This window comes from Artemia sp. Qi Xiang Cuo, chromosome 2 (assembly GCF_049724085.1).
Source record: "Artemia sp. Qi Xiang Cuo chromosome 2, ASM4972408v1, whole genome shotgun sequence".
Lineage (NCBI taxonomy): Eukaryota > Metazoa > Arthropoda > Branchiopoda > Anostraca > Artemiidae > Artemia > Artemia sp. Qi Xiang Cuo.
The window spans coordinates 30,608,519-30,629,169 of NC_142795.1; the positions used below are offsets into that span (position 1 = coordinate 30,608,519).

The 20,651-nt window shown below is 33.7% G+C and overlaps 1 protein-coding gene across 1 annotated transcript; it reads left to right on the forward strand.

Annotated features, from left to right (window-relative positions):
* The first annotated feature begins 4,415 nt into the window (after nt 1-4,415).
* Nucleotides 4,416-10,157, forward strand: LOC148955130 (uncharacterized). The gene is made up of 3 exons (XM_089108076.1): nt 4,416-4,568; nt 6,003-6,167; nt 9,899-10,157. Exons 1-3 carry the CDS (start codon nt 4,554-4,556, stop codon nt 10,028-10,030), a joined length of 312 nt encoding a protein of 103 aa, XP_088964202.1. The 5' UTR covers nt 4,416-4,553; the 3' UTR covers nt 10,031-10,157.
* Nucleotides 10,158-20,651: the final 10,494 nt, after the last annotated feature.

Here is a 20,651-nt window from a genome sequence, read left to right on the forward strand (position 1 = left end):
TAATTTTCTGTAGGTCACATTTACCTTCTAACAAAACACCGTGTTTCGTAGCACCCAGCCAACTGCTCGGATGTGTATAGACTGGGTATAAATGACACGCTAGACGGTCGATCATTTTGATCAAAAGGTTCCGTCAATCAATTGATTAAAGCATGATTGACCGTCTAGGATCCTGTTTGACGCTTGAGTGAAGCGTTGAGGGTGATTGACAGAAAGTTTGGATGACTGAATCGGTTCCTAGACAGTCAATCATGCTTTAATCAATTGATTGACGGAAACTTTTGGTCAAAATGATAGACCGTCTAGAGTGTCCTTAAGAGACTAGAAATATTCCCGTTCGCTGAGCTGGTCCTGAGTATTCACACTGCATTAACTTAATTCCTTGGTTCCTGTTCCTAGAAAAAAAAAGACTGACTGGGTGACCATATTGGCTTCCACGAGTTTGTTAAACCAGAACCACGGCTGTCAACGGTGTTCAGCGCCTTAAGGAGTTGCTCCCATTGAAGGAATTAAAATTAATCTCTTACTTCGATTTTATTTTTTAACATATATATTTTTGCAATTTTTATCTATTCTTATTCTTTTGACACCTTATGACCCTATTTATATTATGTTGTTGATTTTTTTTTTTTTACAAATTTGATAAAATGACGGTTTTAAACAAATATTTATGAATCAATTATTCATTTTGTCCGTATTGTTGTTTTCAAATTTGTCTTAATGTTTTTGTCCTATTTTTTCTTTTTGAACCCGAAACACATGTCCAGCTCTTCAGGGCTTGTAATGGCGTTTTTTTTAAATAAACATTGTATCTAAGTAATTATACTCTTGTTAAAAGCACAAATTTACACTGGATTCGAAGTAATGGATTTGTCTGTTTGCCTTTATTGGTTTTGATGGTTTTTTTCTCCTGCTTTTCTTCCTCTTTCTATTTTATTCTATTGTTAGTTATATTCCTATCTTAGCATAATATTTGCAACGTTTATGCTAGAGTCAAATACTGAAATTTTGATCAAAAGGTTCCGTCAATCGATTGATTAAAGCATGATTGACGGTCTAGGAACTTGTTTGACGCTTGAGTCAAGCGTTGAGGGTGATTCATAGAAAGTTTGAATGACTCAATCGGTTCCTATACGGTGAATCATGTTTAATCAATCGATTGACGGAAGCTTTGGATCAAAATGATTGACCGTCCAGGGTGTCCTTAAGAGACTAGAAATGTTCCCGTTCGGTGAGCTGGTCCTGAGTATTCACTCTGCATTAACTTAATTTCTTGGTTCCTGTTCCTAGAAAAAAAGTCTGACTGGGTGACCATATTGGCTTTCAGGAGTTTGTTAAACCAGGGCTGTCGACGGTGTTCAGTGCCTTAAGGAATTGCTCCCATTGAAGGAATTAAAATTAATCTCTCACTTCGATTTTGTTTTTTAACATATATGTTTTTGTAATTTTTATCTATTCTTAGTCTTTTGAAATCTTATGACCCTATTTATATTATGTTGTTGATTAGCCAGTTTTAAGAGCGTATTGTTGTTTTCAAATTTTTCTTAATATTTTTGTCCTATTTTTGCTTTTTGAACCCGAGACACAAGTCCAGCTCTTCGGGGCTTGTAATAGCGTTTTTTTTAGATTAAACATTGCATCTAAGTAATTATACACTTGTTAAAAGCACAAATTTACACTGGATTCGAAGTAATGGATAGGTCTATTTGCCTTTGTTGGTTTTGATGGGCTTTTTTCTCCTGCTTATCTTCCTCTTTCTATTTTATTCTACTGTTGGCTATATCCCTATCTTAGCATAATATTTGCAACGTTTATGCTAGAGTCAAATACTGAAATCTCCGTTACAATTAGAATTTTCTAATAAACTGATTGTTAATGGATATCCTTCTAATTCAAAATTGTAATAAAATTTAATTCTCTATATACAAAATAAATACAAAAAAAGCAAATTGTCCACGGTTGGAGTGGGAAGATGTCATAAAAAAGATTTAAGGAAGTGGGAACTTCTTGGGAGGGGGGAAAGAGGGTGGATTTGAATAGATTGGGATGGAGGAGGAGAGTGCGTAGCTGTGTCGGCTTCAGGTGGCCTTGTGCTGCAGTGAGTTGTTACTCGTAGTAGTAGTAGTAGTAACAAAATACAAATAAGAATGATTATTTACGGTTCAATTCTCGGAACCCTTCCTTAGTAAAGAGGGATTGCTGTCTCCCAGTTAATCGGGTCCTCGATATTTTTTTCTTTCTGATTATATGAATAGATTCATTATGCTTTCTATGAGAGATAATTGATTTTGCACCACTGATTCTGACAGTTCAATTTACAAAAATTTTTCATGTATTTATTCAAAATGAACTGTATTCGGTATCTTTTATACTTTCCCCCTAGCTCAAGAGAGAAGCTAAAATCAAAGTCTGCTGACGTATTCCTTAGAAAAGTGAAATCACAATAGTAATATTCTCGACTCCTTTGATGTAGTTGCCTCTTGAAATCTGAGTTTCAAGAATTGAAAATATTTGTATACATTAATTTAGAAAAAAACTTTTTCAAGCATAATTAAAGACCGAAATTCAGGTAAAATGAAAACAGCTGAAACTTAAGACAAATGAAGCCTTAAACAAGCAAAATCTAAACCGAAAAATGAAGCGATACCTAACAGTAACAGATATTAATATGAAAGATTATATGAAAGGTAAATAAGGAGAAATACTACTAATATTACTGCTACTACTAATACTACAACTACCTGCTGCTGCTACTACTTTTTCCACTACTATTACTGCTACGACTACTAAAAACTCATTTCAGCACCAAGCAGCCTTAAAGGCTAGAGTGCTATTTTTGGCCCGTTTTTTAGGGATAGAGGCCCAATTTATCTTACAGATTTTTTGCAGTCCCCTTCATGGACTTATGTATATAAGTTTCGGATTCTTCGGAAAAAGTTGTTTCAGGCCACTTTCAGCAAAATGCTTTTGTCAGTCTCTTTTGTGTATGTGGCCTCATTTGCCCAATAAATTACAAATATAAGTCTTAGACCCATGCCAAAATTTATTAACCTTTTTTACGGGAGGGGGGTGGGGGGTTGCCCCCATTCTGAAATTTGTGTTTAAATTATGATTCACTAAGCGCAGGGAATTACGAATGTAAGTTTAAGATGGGTTACACTCAAAAAGTTCTCGGTGCAAATTTTGGCCCCGTAAAATCCCCCTTAGTTCCGCATAAAAAAATGGAGATTCTTTCATCACAGAAAATGACCCTGATAGGTTTAAGATGATTAGATAGACAAGACCAAACATTATCACCTTTTTTTCTATTAAAACCTCGTTGTGAATAACGGGCACTTTCCAGCGTCTACGAGCCTTTAACCTGGGTCAGCATGGATAATTTTTTCTCTGATGGGCGTACTTATTGGATCTTCCAGCTATTCTTAGCAAAATGGCTACTCTAAATTTTAATAGGATGCCTCAAAACTATTGGGTGCCTGGAACAAAAAAGGCATGGGAGGAGGGTTGGTTGCGCTCCAATCATTTTGGCACTCAAAAAGGCACCAGACTTTTTGTTGCTTATCGAATAAGCTCCTTTCCGAATTTATACCACCATCCCTTCCTTACAAAGAGGCCGAGGGAAGAAACAATGCACGACAGACATGCCGTTCTTTAAGACGTCTACGCTGACACATAGGCCTTGATCATGTAAATTGTAAGCTAAGTAGTTGTCTATTCTCTTGTTTTAAGGCTTTGTTTTCTTTTTACTTTTTGGACTATTAGTTTAAATTTTTTATATTGCCAGGTATTCTAATTCTTTTAAGCTTTCAGTCAAATTTTCTATTTCTGGATAATGGGCGGTAAAAATCTATCCAATGTATCTGCAATTTTTCTTCGGTACTATTGGTCTTGATTTATTATTCTTTGTTCAAAAATTTTGAGTTATTCTTGTTCTTCAACATCATTTCACTTAATCTATTTGAAATTATCTCTTCTTTACCAGTTTATGCTTCATTTGTGCTGAGGTCCTTATTCCACATTACGGTTTTTTTCACTTGCAATGCTGGCCAGATTCCATACCTGAATGTAAACGCATAATCCAGACGGGTCTAAACCTGAGAAAAATGACAAAACAAAATATGGAAAGATTATAGAAACTGAAACCTTGTCAGTCCTTTCCTATTCCGAACCAAACATCGGCAATGTCAACTTAACATAAAAGAAGAATTCCGCCAACACCTATTCACACTTTCGGCCAAGTTAATGTACCTGCTTTTGTTTATGAGAAAATAAACTAAAAATCTAATGTTCTTGTTTTTAACCCACTTTTTCTTTATACGAGATGTTCCTATTTGCTAATAGCTATTGGTCTATTTGCTTCATCTTGTCACGCATTGACTGATAGCTTACTTGTGAAAGTTTTACCGCTCTTGACGTTACCATCGTTCTTCATTTGCCCGCGAAGCATATGAAGCAGCTTGGGTATAAAATAAAAGCATTCAAGAAATAAGTTAGTTCCAAGATTCTTCTGGATAATACCACATCTTAAGGCATAATACTCTCTACCTAAGGATATGATTTCAAAATTGGTAAGAGGACTTTTTGTATCTTCAGTAAATAATCCAAAGAATAGAAGCAAAAAAATCTAAATAAGCAGCTTATATTAAATAGGATAGTTGGAATTTCATTTTTTCATCTAGTAGGCTATAAAAAAGTAAAAATAAAAGGGTAGCAAAAAAAGAACAAAGCAAGTGAATTTACAATAAATGGCAAAAAAAAAATGACAAAAAGGACAATCAAGACAACAAAAAACACGATTGTGCGGTCAGCCTGATTAGGGTGTGATTCGAAGCTAGTAAGATTTACGCATTAAATTCGAAAAGAAACAAAAAATTACTAAGTGTCACAACGCCAGTCCTTGAAGGTTGCTTCACCAAAATGGTCGAATATACCTTAAGTTAACTCTTTTAAAACGAATGTGTACTAAATAACACTACTCACAACATGTAAGGTAGACAGGTAATAGGAGCTACCGCTGTGCGTCGCGAATAAATTACTTTGTCTGAAGCTAACAGTGTCATATTCTTTTGTAATTGTAGTTTCCCTACCTGTAGTTTTATTACTTTTTGTGAAGGATACCTAAAACTAATGTTAATCTCAGCTGTGACTATATAGTTGGATTTCAATATATAACAGGATTTAGAGCATGTTCAAAATTTTTTGAACAAATATAATATTAATGACAAGGGTCTCTATTTAGTCTCTTTCGTATCTACTTTTTTCTTTGATTTTATTTAGTTTAACAAATTATTCTGTGCTTAAGGGTGCTGGACACAAAAGGTTTTTTTTCGGAAGTGTTTTTCACAAAAAAAAACTACAAAAAAACCTAAAAAAATTCCTTATGTTCATTTTTTCCGTCTTTACGAGTTGGACAAACATTTCGGAGGGGGGAGGGTTGAAACCTCCCTATCCCCTCCACCGGATACGGCATTACCTATACCTATAATAAATCTGACCATTTGGAAATAGCTTGTATTTAAGATTCAAAATAAAACACATTTCTTAAGACAGGCAGTTACGAAGATGTATAGGGTCCTAAGAGGGAGGGGTTGATCAGAAAAGTGTTAAAAAGCGAATATTTTTAAACGGCATATATACCCTAAAAGATAAAAAGAAAAAGATTAACAAATCGTCAAGTGTATCAGTGAAAATATGGAACTATTTTCAGATTTGAATCTCAAATTGAACCAGGAAAAAGTGTAGCCTAATAAAACCCTTAAAAACATCTTGCTCCTCCTGGGCTCCCGTTGTTATTATTTTTGTTTTGTTCAATAAAAATATAATTAATTTCAGAATTTGTGTGGTGTCACTTAAGAAATGTAATAAAATATTACGTAAATAAAAACTGGATGTGAGAACTACTTAAAAATAAAACAGTCAAACATAAGGTTGTATGTTGTCATTTTCACGTTTTTCCATGGTTTTGTTGCTGTTTTGGAACTAACCAATTACTTTTCTTTTAGACTCTAGTTGCAATTGTCATTTGTGGTCTCGCAGCTCTAGCAGCTGGAATGCCACAACAGGAAGCAGCTCCATCTTATGAGTCAGCATCTGCATACAAACAACCTTCATATTCACAGTCATACTCACCTTCTTATAAAGGACCCGATGGAAGAGTAAAAATTCAGGTAAAACAATTATACCGAAGAAAACTAAATTAAATATAATGGAACTTCAGCTCTGAACCAGATCTTGAAAATTGAATTCTAAGGCAGCGAATGCACTATTTGACGCACGAAGCTTCTTTTCCAAAAAGTCTTCTCAGTCGGTTAGAAAAATGTAACATCTGATTTCATTTATTCATTTTTTTTAAGTAAAAGAAAAGTAATGGATAAAAATAAAAACAGTACTTGGAATATACCCTTACTTAAATTTAATTTATCTCATGCGTCTCTTAATTCGATTTATTCCTCTCTATCAACCCACTATCGACAACAAATCTTAACATAGGGAGGTCGTACAGGCCTGAGAGCCTTGCTTTGTTAGTGTCTCGACTGTAAGGCTTTATGTCAAGTATTTTGACTTCCGCCATTTCTGGTAAAAGGGTAAAGGATGATGATCCTTCGGAGCAATTGCTGGCATAAAGGGCGTCGCATCGACGCTTTAGTTGCTGGGCATTTTTTTTTCAGGGACAAGTAACCATTTTTGATATATCAACAAAATAATTTAATACACTCCCAAAGTATTAAATAAATCTCAATAGAAAATAAAAACCAAAATTTTTGGGGGACCACGCCTGCATCCTTCCCCATTGCTGTTTGCTCTCGTCCTATCAAAATTGAAAAACTCATTTGCTTAAAAAAAATGTTTTTTTTCTTAATCTTATGAACATCGCTGACAGGTCTTACCCTTGGAGCGGATGGGGGGGGGGGTATTGAAAGGTTTTTCCAGAACGTCGGGGTCAACAGCGCTAAAGAAAGAAAAAGAAAGAAAAAAAAACATTCACCCCCAATTTTTCAGTTTTTGTACTTATCCTAGTCCCCCTTCCCGCTTTCGGGTATGATTGTAGAAGGTTTTAGATGAATAAGTGAGATTTAATCATACTAGTGTTAAAAAGGGAATTATTCTAATTGACAAAAAAGGTGGTTACAAATGTGGACTGCAGCTTTTTCTTCTTTTTTTTGTGCGACATGGACTTTAATAATAGTTTTAAAGCTACTTGACAATTGTATGGAATAAAATATGAGAAGACGATTTGATTATTAGAACAGTACTTTCGTACTTGGATCCAACTCAATACTGGAAACATTAAAACTTCCTCTGCTTTCTTAAATTCTATTTTGCGGACTTATTGAATGCCCAACTAACAATAAATTTAGCTTCTTCAATTTTAATTAATTAAGTATCGATGCTTTTTTAAGATAAGAAAACATTTACTCCTAAAATTGAGCTATCACGAGCGCTGCCAGTCAGAAGTCACATTTTTGAATTCAAGTCAACACTGAAAAAAACTGTTAAAACAGACTACAAAATTAAAACAACGAAGAAAAAATATGGATGGTAAAGTCGAGAATGGAAAAACGACATAAAAAAATTGTCATTGCTGCACATAATTTTCAGGGTTTATACTAATATTGGTCCAAAAATGTATATTATGACTTGTTTTTATAATTGATAGTTTACACTTAAACTTTTGTTTTTTTCAATAGTTAAACAGTTTGACAGATAAGCTATAACTTCAACCTTAATTTTATGCATGAGGTTGAAAAAAGCTATTTTGCATAGACTAACTTGGCTCAGGTGTTTTTTCACAGTTAAAAAAAGTTTGGAAGAATAGGAAGATAAGTCTGCAAACCAAGATTAGAATATTAGAAGCTACAGTGATGACAGAACTCATATATGAATCAGAAGCTTAAGGGGTTCAAAAACGGATATAGATTTTTTCGATATTTTCCGAAAGAATTTGCCTAAGGATTTTTCGAGGTACCTAGCCGAATAAGATTGTTTAAATCAATAGGCTGATACGAAAAATTGGGTTCAATACCTTTCTCTAGGGCTATAATGAAAGAAAGGTTGAGGTGGCCAGGACGCATTTTGCCGATGAAGGATGATAGATTGCTAAAGATTGTTCTTTTCGACCAACCGTCTAAGGCTAAACGGAAAGCAGGTCGTCCTCGTCGGGGGTGGGAGACCGTCATAAAGAAATATTTAAAGGAATGGGAACTTGATGGGCGGGCGTTAAAAGGGAGGCTTTGAATAGATTGGGATGGAGGAGGAGCGTGCGTAGCTGTGTTGGCCTCAGGCGGCTAGGTGCTGCGGCGAGTTGTTAGTAGTGTAGCAGTAGTAGTAACTTGTTAACCACGCGCATAGGCAGACTATAGAATGAAAGCCTGTTAGTAGAAGTTCACATTTTTTTTTATGGTTTTGTAATTTTGTAGTGTCCAGTTTAAGCCAAATTTTCTCTGTTTAACTATCATTTGTGTTGGCTTCTTTTGGCACAATACCCTGTGCTGATAGAGCCTGGAAAACTTCTTTTGCATCCACCGTAAATTTTATCGAACTACTCTTAGTTTTGACATTTAACATGGATAACTTTTTTTCGACATAACACTTTAAATTAGGTATAATTTTCTCAGACCACACTGCCTTTCCATGACGAACAAATAAATGTTCAAATAGGGATAAGTCCATTTATTTAGATAGTGAAAACAGGTACAAAAGTATAGATATTTCGATCACATATACAGCGATCATCATCATATATTTCTACTGATGATGATCGCTGTCTATGTGATCAAAATATTTAGACTTTTGTACCTGTTTTTTCACTGTCTAAATAAATGGACTTATCCCCATTTGATTGTTTATTTGTTCAACATCGATAACGCGCAAAATTATTGTCCGGGGAGAAGAAAGCTTGAAAAAGACATGTTTTTGCCAACAAAATGTTAAATAGACTTACAAATATCACTCAATTTTGTATATTCTTCAAAGGGAGTCTTCCACGCATCATATTTTTACTTTAACAATATATTACCATAAACAATAAGATTTTTGTTTCTGTAAATATAGACACAAAAAAGTTGGGTACTTATCGGTTATATAATAAACACTAGAGAATTTCAATCACGAATGATACGGACATGGCAGAGTAAACTGGTCAAGCAACTTCTTTATACCAAATAATTAGTTTTGGCTGGGTTGGAAAATAAATTGTAGCTATATTTTATTTAAGTATTTAGTTGGTATTTTGGTTAGGTTAGCTTAGGTTAGAATAGGTTTGTTTAGGTTACGAATTTAATAAATGCTATGCTTTACCCCCTTCCCCCCCCCCTAATGTGTAAATATATAGCCCAATTTTTTATAAACTATTATTCATAATTTTGTTTTATTTCATTAGAATTAACCAAACTTCACTTTTCGAGTGTTATTATACAACCGATAAGTATCAAACTTTTAATTTGATTCACCTTCTTTTAAGTCTTTTGTGGCCTGTAACGAGGATAACAGTAAGTTGCTAAAAAAATGTGGCACTATTTTGTTATCCGAAAATATCTATCTAGAATGTTAAGCAAAATAAGTGAGATTGGGTCTGAAACGGACTGATTTTGGGATTGATCCAGCCCATTCCTCAAAGGTGCAACAATTAGCATAGGTATCTAAATAAGACAGATCCATAGTCTTCTGATATCAGGTGTGGAACCCCCTATTTTATACTTGTGAAGCTCAGAATTTCGACGTCAACAACGTGGAACATTTTCAACATAGCTAAACTTAGTAAAAAAATAATGCTGAATCCTAGGCAAATCCTTTTTTTTGCTTTTGGTTTTCTATGACGTTATATTTTGCTTAGATATTGATTTCACAATTTGTATATCTGTGATATAGGCAAGACTTTTTATGAATTCCTCTCTTACAGGTATACCGAGGACCAAGCAAAGGAGGTTATAGCAAAGGCGGTTATGATAGCAAAGGAGGTTATGGTGGATATGGCTTTGCGCCCTGGGGATACTATGTCCAACAGCCTGCAGACTACAAAAGTGGCTACTAGTAAATGTGACTGATATAGCTTGTTTTTGTTATTTATTTGTTTGTCCTTTGCGATTTATTATAAATGTTTTGAAACAAAAAATTTTTACTTAGTAACTGGAACTAGAATAAAATGAATGTGTTACACGAAAAGTACAATTTTGTCCTATTCATCACGTCCATTTTTACATCTCCGGGCAAGATTAATTTAAAAAACCGAGTTTTTTTATGGAGGTAGAAAGCGTAGTTGAAACTTGAAACGAATAAAAATTATTGCTTCTGGCATATGCAACATATATCTACAGAATTTTGAAAAACTAGCGCTTTACTGAAAACATAAAATAGTATATATTTTTTGCATAATAAAAACATGAAGTACGTTAGGATGTCTTCTGAGGTATAAAAATTAAGCATTTTAAGATGTTACCATATGTGTTGAATTCGCTTAATTTGGTATAAGTTGTAGACTATCATGTTGTAGACAAACATGAAGTGAAATTATCTGAGTTGTATAAGATTATCGACTAACTGAAGAAATTCACATCATATGTGTACCTTGAGAATCCCCATAATATAGGCAGAAATAACATGATTTGGAGTTTCAAACAACAAAAGTACGAAGAACAATAGGGAAATCTTTTTGCAAGACAGTGGAGATAATTTGAATGAATATTTCGGCCCTATGTCCAAGGGCCGTCCTCAGCAAGACAAAAATATATGAAAGAAAAAAGACTCACAACAACATGCGACAAATAAAACCAAAAATTTTTTTTTCCAAGGCAGTCCTAGAATACTCGCTTCAGCAACTTTAAACCAGGAGTCAGGACTGATTCAATGTGAGGTAGAACAAGGCGATCCAATGAGATGAAAGAAAAAGAATTCAAAAACACGTTCCTATTGCTAATCCAGCTTTTTTAGCTGCTAGCCTCAAAGGTCTTTTTGTGACCGGTTCTGTGTTAATGTCTATCGGTTTTTTAAAACATTTTGTAAGATCATTTTTAATTAAATTTGTGTATAGAGCATTTAGTGTATAATCCCCCAAATCCCTATTTAAGGAAATATTATTATTAATCTTAAGTCTGATTTCAATTGATTCTCGGACTACCTGCTTTATGCCTAGGTCATTGCTAATAAGGGCAGATTCATCAAAAAGTATATTGTGGCTAGGATTTTCAAAAATATGGCTGCCTAATGCATAAGAATAATTGTTCTTCGTACTTTTGTTGTTTGTTATGGAAAGGCAGTGTGGTCTTCGTCGCTATTTTTGATTTGGAGTTTATTTATGGCTTATTGACTCCTGATTGCAAATAATTCTGAATTGCATTTTAACAGTTAAAAATTTAAGTTACTTGCTATTGATGATATCGCTATTTCAATGTATCAACTATTTGCATCAATAAGTTGTATCAATGACTTGCGTTAATAATACAAGGAAGACGCATCGCTTTTTACTTAGGCACTAAATTCACTATAATAGAGCAACGAGATCTTACGTATTGCCGTTTCCCCATTATTGTACTTACTATTTAATAGAGCCTACAAAACTTCAGTGGAGTAACTCACTTGATCAAGAGCAACGTTCTAACGTTTCCTGTAATAAAGAGCAATAAGCCTTAAAGCGTGTTATCTATTTATTTGTTATGTATCTATTTATTTATCCCAGAGCCACCCCATATGGAAGGGGCAGTCATAAAAACTTTGGAGGGCCTCATTCAATTCGAAAATAAAAGTTCTAGTGTCTCTTTGATTGTAAAAAGTGATTAGGGGACAACCGACCCCTCTCCCATGCTGTTTTTCACTAAACGCCCCTCCTCCCCGTAGCATCCAGAGACATCCCATCAAAGCAATTTTGAGAGAGCAATTTTGTTCAAAATAGTCATAAGGTCAAATAGATATTCCTCTGGGGATGACAAGATCCCCAGAGGCTCTAGGGTAAGTGCCGTCAATAATAAATATTGCTAATTGTTTAAATATATATTTTGTGGGGTTATGCTCATGGGGGCTGATGCAATATCTCAGGAACAGTTAAGGGTGTTAAGTTGAAACTTTCAGGGAATGTTGAGGGGATGTTGGACTATGTCAAAACTTACTATGCTCATCCAGAATGTTAAGAGGGTATATCTGCAATGTTTCAGGAACAGATAAGGGTATTATGTTGAAACTTTCAGGGAAGGTTGAGAGGATGTTGAACTAATTAAAAGACACTAGGCACATCCATGTTGTCACGAGGGCGGATCTGCAATATCGTAAGAACAGCTGAGGGTCTTAAGTTAAAACTTTCAGGGAGTGTTGAACTAAATCAAAAGCCACTATAGTAGAATGTATCTATGGAATTTGCGCGGGTATATAGGCACTACTCTTTTCTTCTTTATTGGTTTAATATCATGTAGAACGTTTAACAGCGATTCCGTAGATATGATAGTTTGGATTCTATGGAAGCTCTACACCTTTTCAAAGAGAGTGAGTATTACGCTTTACTTCTTCGATGTGTTCTGTATAATACACAAGTGACGTTTGAACAGTGTTGTCAATTTAAAATAGAGTTTAACATTATAGTATACTAAAAAGTTGATACTAAGAGAGATGTAGATGGCAAGCAAATAATTTTAATAATGAATAGCTTTACTTCTTCGACGTTTTTTGTATAATACACAAGTGGCGTTTGAACAGTGTTGTCAATTTAAAATATGGTCTAACGTTGTAGTATACTAAAAAGTTGATACTAAGAGAGATGTAGATGTCAAGAAAATAATTTTAATAAATAAATTCAGAACAATCCATAGAAATCATTACAAATCAAGTTGTGAGTTATACATGAGTATGAACCATCATGGATCATAAGCACCAACGACCCTAACCACCAGAGAATTAAACCCTCCATAGGTCCCCTATCCCCAAACTCGAAGGGTTCCCCCTCCCTCTAACTTTTTCTTTCGTTGAAATGCAAGAGTTGGAATATTTCAGTAGTGTTTTGTTGCGGTTTACCATGTCACAGTTATATTCTCTTGATTTTTCAAAGTTTATTTTGAATTTCTATCATTGAAATGCAAGAGTTGGAATATTTCAGTAGTGTTTTGTCGTGGTTTACCTTGTCACAGTTACATTCTCTTAATTTTTCAAAGTTCATTTTGCATTTCTTGCATTGAAATGCAAGAGTTGGAATATTTCAGTAGTGTTTTGTTGTGCTTTACCTTGTCACAGTTACATTTTCTTGATTTTTCACAGTTCATTTTGGATTTCTTTCCTTGAAATGCAAAAGTTGGAATATTTCAGTATTGTTTTATCGTGGTTTACATTGTCACAGTTACATTCTCTTGATTTTTTAAAGTTCATTTTGGATTTTTACATTCTCTTGATTTTTCAAAGTTCATTTTGAATTTCTTTCCTTGAAATGCAAGAGTTGGAATATTTCAGTAGTGTTTTGTTGCGGTTTACCGTGTCACAGTTAAATTCTCTTTATTTTTCAAAGTCCATTTTTAATTTCTATCATTGAAATGCAAGAGTTGGAATATTTCAGTAGTGTTTTGTCGTGGTCTACCTTGTCACACTTACATTCTCGTAATTTTTTAAAGTTCATTTTGGATTTCTTTCGATGAAATGCAAGAGTTGGAATATTTTAATAGTGTTTTGTCGTGGTTTACCTTGTCACAGTTATGTAGTGGTTTACCTTGTCACACTTACATTCTCTTATTTTTTCAAAGTCCATTTTGAATTTCTATCATTGAAATGCAAGAGTTGGATTATTCCAGTAGTGTTATGTCGTGGTTTACCATGTCACAGATACATTCTCTTGATTTTTCAAAGATCATTTTGGATTTCTTTCATTGAAATGCAAGAGTTGGAATATTTCAGTAGTGTTTTGTCGTGGTTTACCTTGTCACAGTTACATTCTCTTAATTTTTCAAAGTTCATTTTGAATTTCTTTCGATGAAATGCAAGAGTTGGAATATTTCAATAGTGTTTTGTCGTGGTTTGCCTTGTCACAGTTACATTCTCTTAATTTTTCAAAGTTCACTTTGAATTTCTTTCATTGAAATGCAAGAGTTGGAATATTTCACTAGTGTTTTGTCAAGGTTTACCATGTCACAGTTACATTCTCTTGATTTTTCAAAGATCATTTTGGTTTTCTTTGATTGAAATGCAAGAGTTGGAATATTTCAGTAGTGTTTTGATGAGGTTTACCTTGTCACAGTTACATTCTCTTGATTTTTCAAAGTTCATTTTGGTTCTATTTCGTTGAAATGCAAGAGTTGAAATATTTCAGTAGTGTTTTGTTGTGGTTTACCTTGTCACACTTACATTCTCTTAATTTTTCAAAGTCCATTTTGAATTTCTATCGATGAAATGCAAGAGTCGGAATATTTCAATAGTGTTTTGTCGTGGTTTACCTAGTCACAGTTACTTTCTCATAATTTTTCAAAGTTCACTTTGGATTTCTTTCATTGAAATGCAAGAGTTGGAATATTTCAATAGTGTTTTGTCAAGGTTAGGTGTGGTTTATCTTGTCACAGTTACATTCTCTTGATTTTTCAAAGTTCATTCTGAATTTCTTTCATTGAAATGCAAGAGTTGGAATATTTCACTGGTGTTTTGTCATGGTTTACCATCTCACAGTTACAATCTCTGGATTTTTCAAAGTTCATTTGGAATTTCTTTCGTTGAAATGCAAGAGTTGGAATATTTCAGCAGTGTTTTGTTGCGGTTTACCGTGTCACAGTTACATTCTCTTAATTTTTCAAAGTCCATTTTGAATTTCTATCATTGACATGCAAGAGTTGGGATATTTCAGTAGTGTTTTGTCGTGGTTTACCTTGTCACAGTTACATTCTCTTAATTTTTCAAAGTTCATTTTGAATTTCTTTCAATGAAATGCAAGAGTTGGAATATTTTAATAGTGTTTTGTCGTGGTTTACCTTGTCACAGTTATGTAGTGGTTTACCTTGTCACACTTACATTCTCTTATTTTTTCAAAGTCCATTTTGAATTTCTATCATTGAAATGCAAGAGTTGGATTATTCCAGTAGTGTTATGTCGTGGTTTACCATGTCACAGATACATTCTCTTGATTTTTCAAAGATCATTTTGGATTTCTTTCATTGAAATGCAAGAGTTGGAATATTTCAGTAGTGTTTTGTCGTGGTTTACCTTGTCACAGTTACATTCTCTTAATTTTTCAAAGTTCATTTTGAATTTCTTTCGATTGAAATGCAAGAGTTGGAATATTTCAATAGTGTTTTGTCGTGGATTACCTTGTCACAGTTAAATTCTCTTAATTTTTCAAAGTTCATTTTGAATTTCTTTCATTGAAATGCAAGAGTTGGAATATTTCACTAGTGTTTTTTCATGGTTTACCTTGTCACAGTTACATTCTCTTGATTTTTCAAAGTTCATTTTGGTTTTATTTCATTGAAATGCAAGAGTTGGAATATTTCAGCAGTGTTTTGTTGTGGTTTACATTGTCACAGTTACATTCTCTTGATTTTTCAAAGTTCATTTTGGTTCTATTTCGTTGAAATGCAAGAATTGAAATATTTCAGTAGTGTTTTGTGGTGGTTTACCTTGTCACACTTACATTCTCTTAATTTTTCAAAGTACATTTTGTATTTCTTTCGATGAAATGCAAGAGTTGGAATATTTCAATAGTGTTTTGTCGTGGTTTACCTAGTCACAGTTACTTTCTCATAATTGTTCAAAGTTCACTTTGGATTTCTTTCATTGAAATGCAAGAGTTGGAATATTTCACTAGTGTTTTGTCAAGGTTAGGTGTGGTTTATCTTGTCACAGTTACATTCTCTTGATTTTTCAAAGTTCATTCTGAATTTCTTTCATTGAAATGCAAGAGTTGGAATATTTCACTGGTGTTTTGTCATGGTTTACCATCTCACAGTTACAATCTCTGGATTTTTCAAAGTTCATCTTGAATTTCTTTCGTTGAAATGCAAGAGTTGGAATATTTCAGTAGTGTTTTGTTGCGGTTTACCATGTCACAGTTACATTCTCTTGATTTTTCAAAGTTCATTTTGAATTTCTTTCATTGAAATGCAAAAGTTGGAATATTTCAGTAGTGTTTTGTCGTGGTTTACCTTGTCACAGTTACATTCTCTTAATTTTTCAAAGTTCATTTTGAATTTCTTTCGTTGAAATGCAAGAGTTGGAATATTTCAGTAGTGTTTTGTCGTAGTTTACCATGTCACAGTTACATTCTCTTAATTTTTTAAAGTTCATTTTGAATTTCTTTCATTGAAATGCAAGAGTTGGAATATTTCAGTAGTGTTATGTCGTGGTTTACCTTGTCACAGTTACATTCTCCTGATTTTTCAAAGTTCATTTTGGTTTTCTTTTCGTTGAAATGCAAGAGTTGGAATATTTCAGTAGTGTTTTGATGAGGTTTACATTGTCACAGTTACATTCTCTTGATTTTTCAAAGTTCATTTTGGTTTTTCTTTCATTGAAATGCAAGAGTTGGGATATTTCAGTAGTATTGTTGTGGTTTACCTTGTCACAGTTACATTCTCTTAATTTTTCAAAGTTCATTTTGGATTTCTTTCGATGAAATGCAAGAGTTGGAATATTTCAATAGTGTTTTGTCATGGTTTACCTTGTCACATTTACATTCTCTTAATTTTTCAAAGTTCATTTTGAATTTCTCTCGTTGAAATGCAAGAGTTGGAATATTTCAGTAGTGTCTTGTTGTGGTTTACCTTGTCACAGTTACATTTTCTTGATTTTTCAAAGTTCATTTAGAATTTCTTTCCAACTCTGTTGGTTACAGTTACATTCTCTTTATTTTTCAATCAACAAAAATATTCGTTGAAATGCAAGAGTTGGATTATTTCAGTAGTGTTTTGTCATGGTTTACCATGTCACAGATACATTTTCTTGATTTTTCAAAGTTCATTTCGAATTTCTTTCATTGAAATGCAAGAGTTGGAATATTTCAGTAGTGTTAAGTTGTGGTTTACATTGTCACAGTTACATTCTCTTGATTTTTAAAAGTTCATTTTGGTTTTTCTTTAGTTGAAATGCAAGAGTTGGAATATTTCAGTAGTGTTTTGTTGTGGTTTACCTTGTCACAATTACATTCTCTTAATTTTTCAAAGTTCATTTTGGATTTGTTTCGATGAAACGCAAGAATTGGAATAATTCAGTAGTGTTTTGTAATGGTTTACCTTGTCACAGTTACATTCTCTTAATTTTTCAAAGTTCATTTTGAATTTCTCTCGTTGAAATGCAAGAGTTGGAATATTTCAGTAGTGTCTTGTTGTGGTTTACCTTGTCACAGCTATATTTTCTTGATTTTTCAAAGTTCATTTTGAATTTCTTTCATTGAAATGCAAGAGTTGGAATATTTCAATAGTGTTTTGTCAAGATTTACCATGTCACAGTTACATTCTCTTTATTTTTCAATGATCATTTTGGTTTTCTTTTCTTGAAATGCAAGAGTTGGAATATTTCAGTAGTGATTTGATGAGGTTTACCTTGTCACAGATACATTCTCTTGATTTTTCAAAGTTCTTTTTGGTTTTATTTCGTTGAAAGGCAAGAGTTGGATTATTTCAGTAGTGTTTTGTTGTGCTTTACCTTGTCAGAGTTACATTCTCTTAATTTTTCAAAGTTCATTTTGAATTTATTTCATTGAAATGCAAGAGCTGATATATTTCAGTAGTTTTTTGTCATGGTTTACCTTGTCAAAGTTACATTCTCTTTATTTTTTAAAGTTCATTTTGAATTTCTTTCACTGAAATGCATGAGTTGAATTATTTCAGTAGTGTTTTGTCGAGGTTTACCATGTCACAGTTACATTCTCTTGATTTTTAAAAGTTCATTTTGGATGAACTTTCACAGTTCAGAATGTAACTGTGACATGGTAAACCACGGCAAAACACTACTGAAATATTCCAACTCTTGTATTTCAATGATAGAAATTCAAAATAAACTTTGAAAAATTAAGAGAATGTAACTGTGACACGGTAAACCGCAACAAAACACTGCTGAAATATTCCAACTCTTGCATTTCAACGAAAGAAATTCCAAATGAACTTTGAAAAATCAAGAGAATGTAAAAATCCAAAATGAACTTTGAAAAATCAAGAGAATGTAACTGTGACAAGGTAAACCATGACAAAACACTACTGAATTTAAGTATGCTTCATCTCATTCGAAGACATGTAAAAAAAAGTTGAAAAAAATATATTATGTTAAAAAAAATAAAAAAATGGGGAGGGAGGGGGGCCAAAAAGTTGGAGGGAGGGGGAACCCTTCGAGTTTAGGGATAGGGGACCTATGGAGGGTTTAATTCTCTGGTGGTTAGGGTCGTTGGTGCTTATGATCCATGATGGTTAATACTCATGTATACCTCACTACTTGATTTGTAAGGATTTATATGGATTGTTCTGAATTTATTTATTAAAATTCTTTTCTTGCCATCTACATCTCTCTTAGTATCAACTTTTTAGTATACTATAACGTTAGACCATTTTTTAAACTGACAACACTGTTCAAACGCCACTTGTGTATTATACAGAACACATCGAAGAACTAAACCTATCCATTATTAAAATTCTTTTCTTGCCATCTATATCTCTCTTAGTATCAACTTTTTAGTATACTATAATGTTAAACTCTATTTTAAATTGACAACACTGTTCAAACGTCACTTGTGTATTATACAGAACACATCGAAGAAGTAAAGCGTAATACTCACTCTCTTTGAAAAGGTGTAGAGCTTCCATAGAATCCAAACTATCATATCTACGGAATCGCCGTTAAACGTTCTACATGATATTAAACCAATAAAGAAGAAAAGAGTAGTGCCTATATACCCGCGCAAATTCCATAGATACGTTCTACTCACTATGTATATTCTGGTTGTCAAAAGGGCATATCCATAATACCTCAGGAATGGCTAAGGGTATTAAGTTTAAACTTTCAGGGAATGTTTTCAGGGAAGATGTTGAGTTACATCAAAAGACATTACGTGCATCCTGGTTACCAAAAGGGTCCATTTGCAATATCTTACAGATGGCTAAGGGTATGTGGAGCCAGACAATCAAGAAAGCGTATCTGCAATATCTCAGGAATGGCTGATGATATTAATTTGAAACTTTCAGGGAATGTTGGAGATTGTTGGACTAATCAAAAGACACTATGCGCATCTAGATTACCACAAGGGTGTGTCTGCAATATCGCAGGAACGGCTAAGGATGTTAAGTCGGAACTTTGAGGGGATGTTGAACTATAAGATCAAAACACAGTATGTGCATCCAGGTTGTCTAAAGGGCGTATCTACAATATCTCAGGGACGTCTAATAGCATGAAGTTTAAACTTTCAAGGAATGTGGAGGAAAATGTTGAGTTATATCAAAAGACAGTATGTGCATTCTAGATGCCAAAAGAATGTATCTGCAATATTTCATAAATGGCTAAGGGTTCTATGTTGATCCAGGATGTCAAAAAAGTGCATCTGTAACGTCTCAGCAACGGCAAAAGATATTATCTTGAAACTTTCAGGGAATGCTCGGGGATGTTGAGCTAGATCAATAGACACTAAATTGATCAAAGTTTTAAAGGGCTAGCCTGCAATGTCTCAGGAGCAGCTAAGGGTATTAAGTTGAAAATTTCAGACAATGCTAAACTAAATTAAAAGACACAATCACGGTTGTCAAAAAGGCATATCTGCAGTATCTCATGAACTGCTTAAAGTGATAAGAGTGAAAGGGTATTGAATTAAATCAAAAGATCCTATGTGCGTTTACGTTGTCACAATTGCGTAAACATAATATCTTAAGAGTGTTTTAGCCAGACAATCAAGAAACCGTATCTGCAATATCTCAGGAATGGCTGATGATATTAATTTGAAACTTTCAGGGAATGTTGGGGATTGTTGGACTAATCAAAAGACACTTTGCGCATCTAGATTACCACAAGGGTGTGTCTGCAATATCGCAGGAACGGCTAAGGATATTAAGTCGGAACTTTGAGGGGATGTTGAACTATAAGATCAAAACACAGTATGTGCATCCAGGTTGTCAAAAGGGCGTATCTACAATATCTCAGGAACGTCTAATAGTGTACCATGAGTAAAACACGATGTATTTAAAATACCAAAATAAAGTTCTTTCTTTCTAAAGATAATTCTGACTCATATAATTAAGCTAAATCTAGTTTCAAAAATAAAAAGTCCTTAATCAGCAAAGAAAAGAAACTGCAGTCTTTGGATTTTGCTAAGACAGTGAGCAATAAGAAAGAAGCTACGCACAATATTTCTAAGGAAGTTTAAACGATAAGAACCGTGTGAACGCCTAAATCATCAAAAATATTTAAGACGTATCATTGTACGAGGGTTTGCGTCCTTGGGCCTCGTGAGCCAATGGCAAGCCAGCCCTTACAGCGCAAGACGAAAGAACGCGTTTGGTAGTGGGATAAAATTGATTTTTAAAATGATTCGTAATGTAGATTCAGGACCATTCAGATAGAATTCTTATATTCTTTCATCGTTGTCACCGTTATTGTCATTTGAAGTGACCCATTGCGCCAGTATGAATCTAATAAACAATGAAAATAAAGAGAAATATTACGGATTCGCGATAAGGAAAACAAAATCCCTCCCAAAACGATACAAACAATTCCAATATTACAGATGA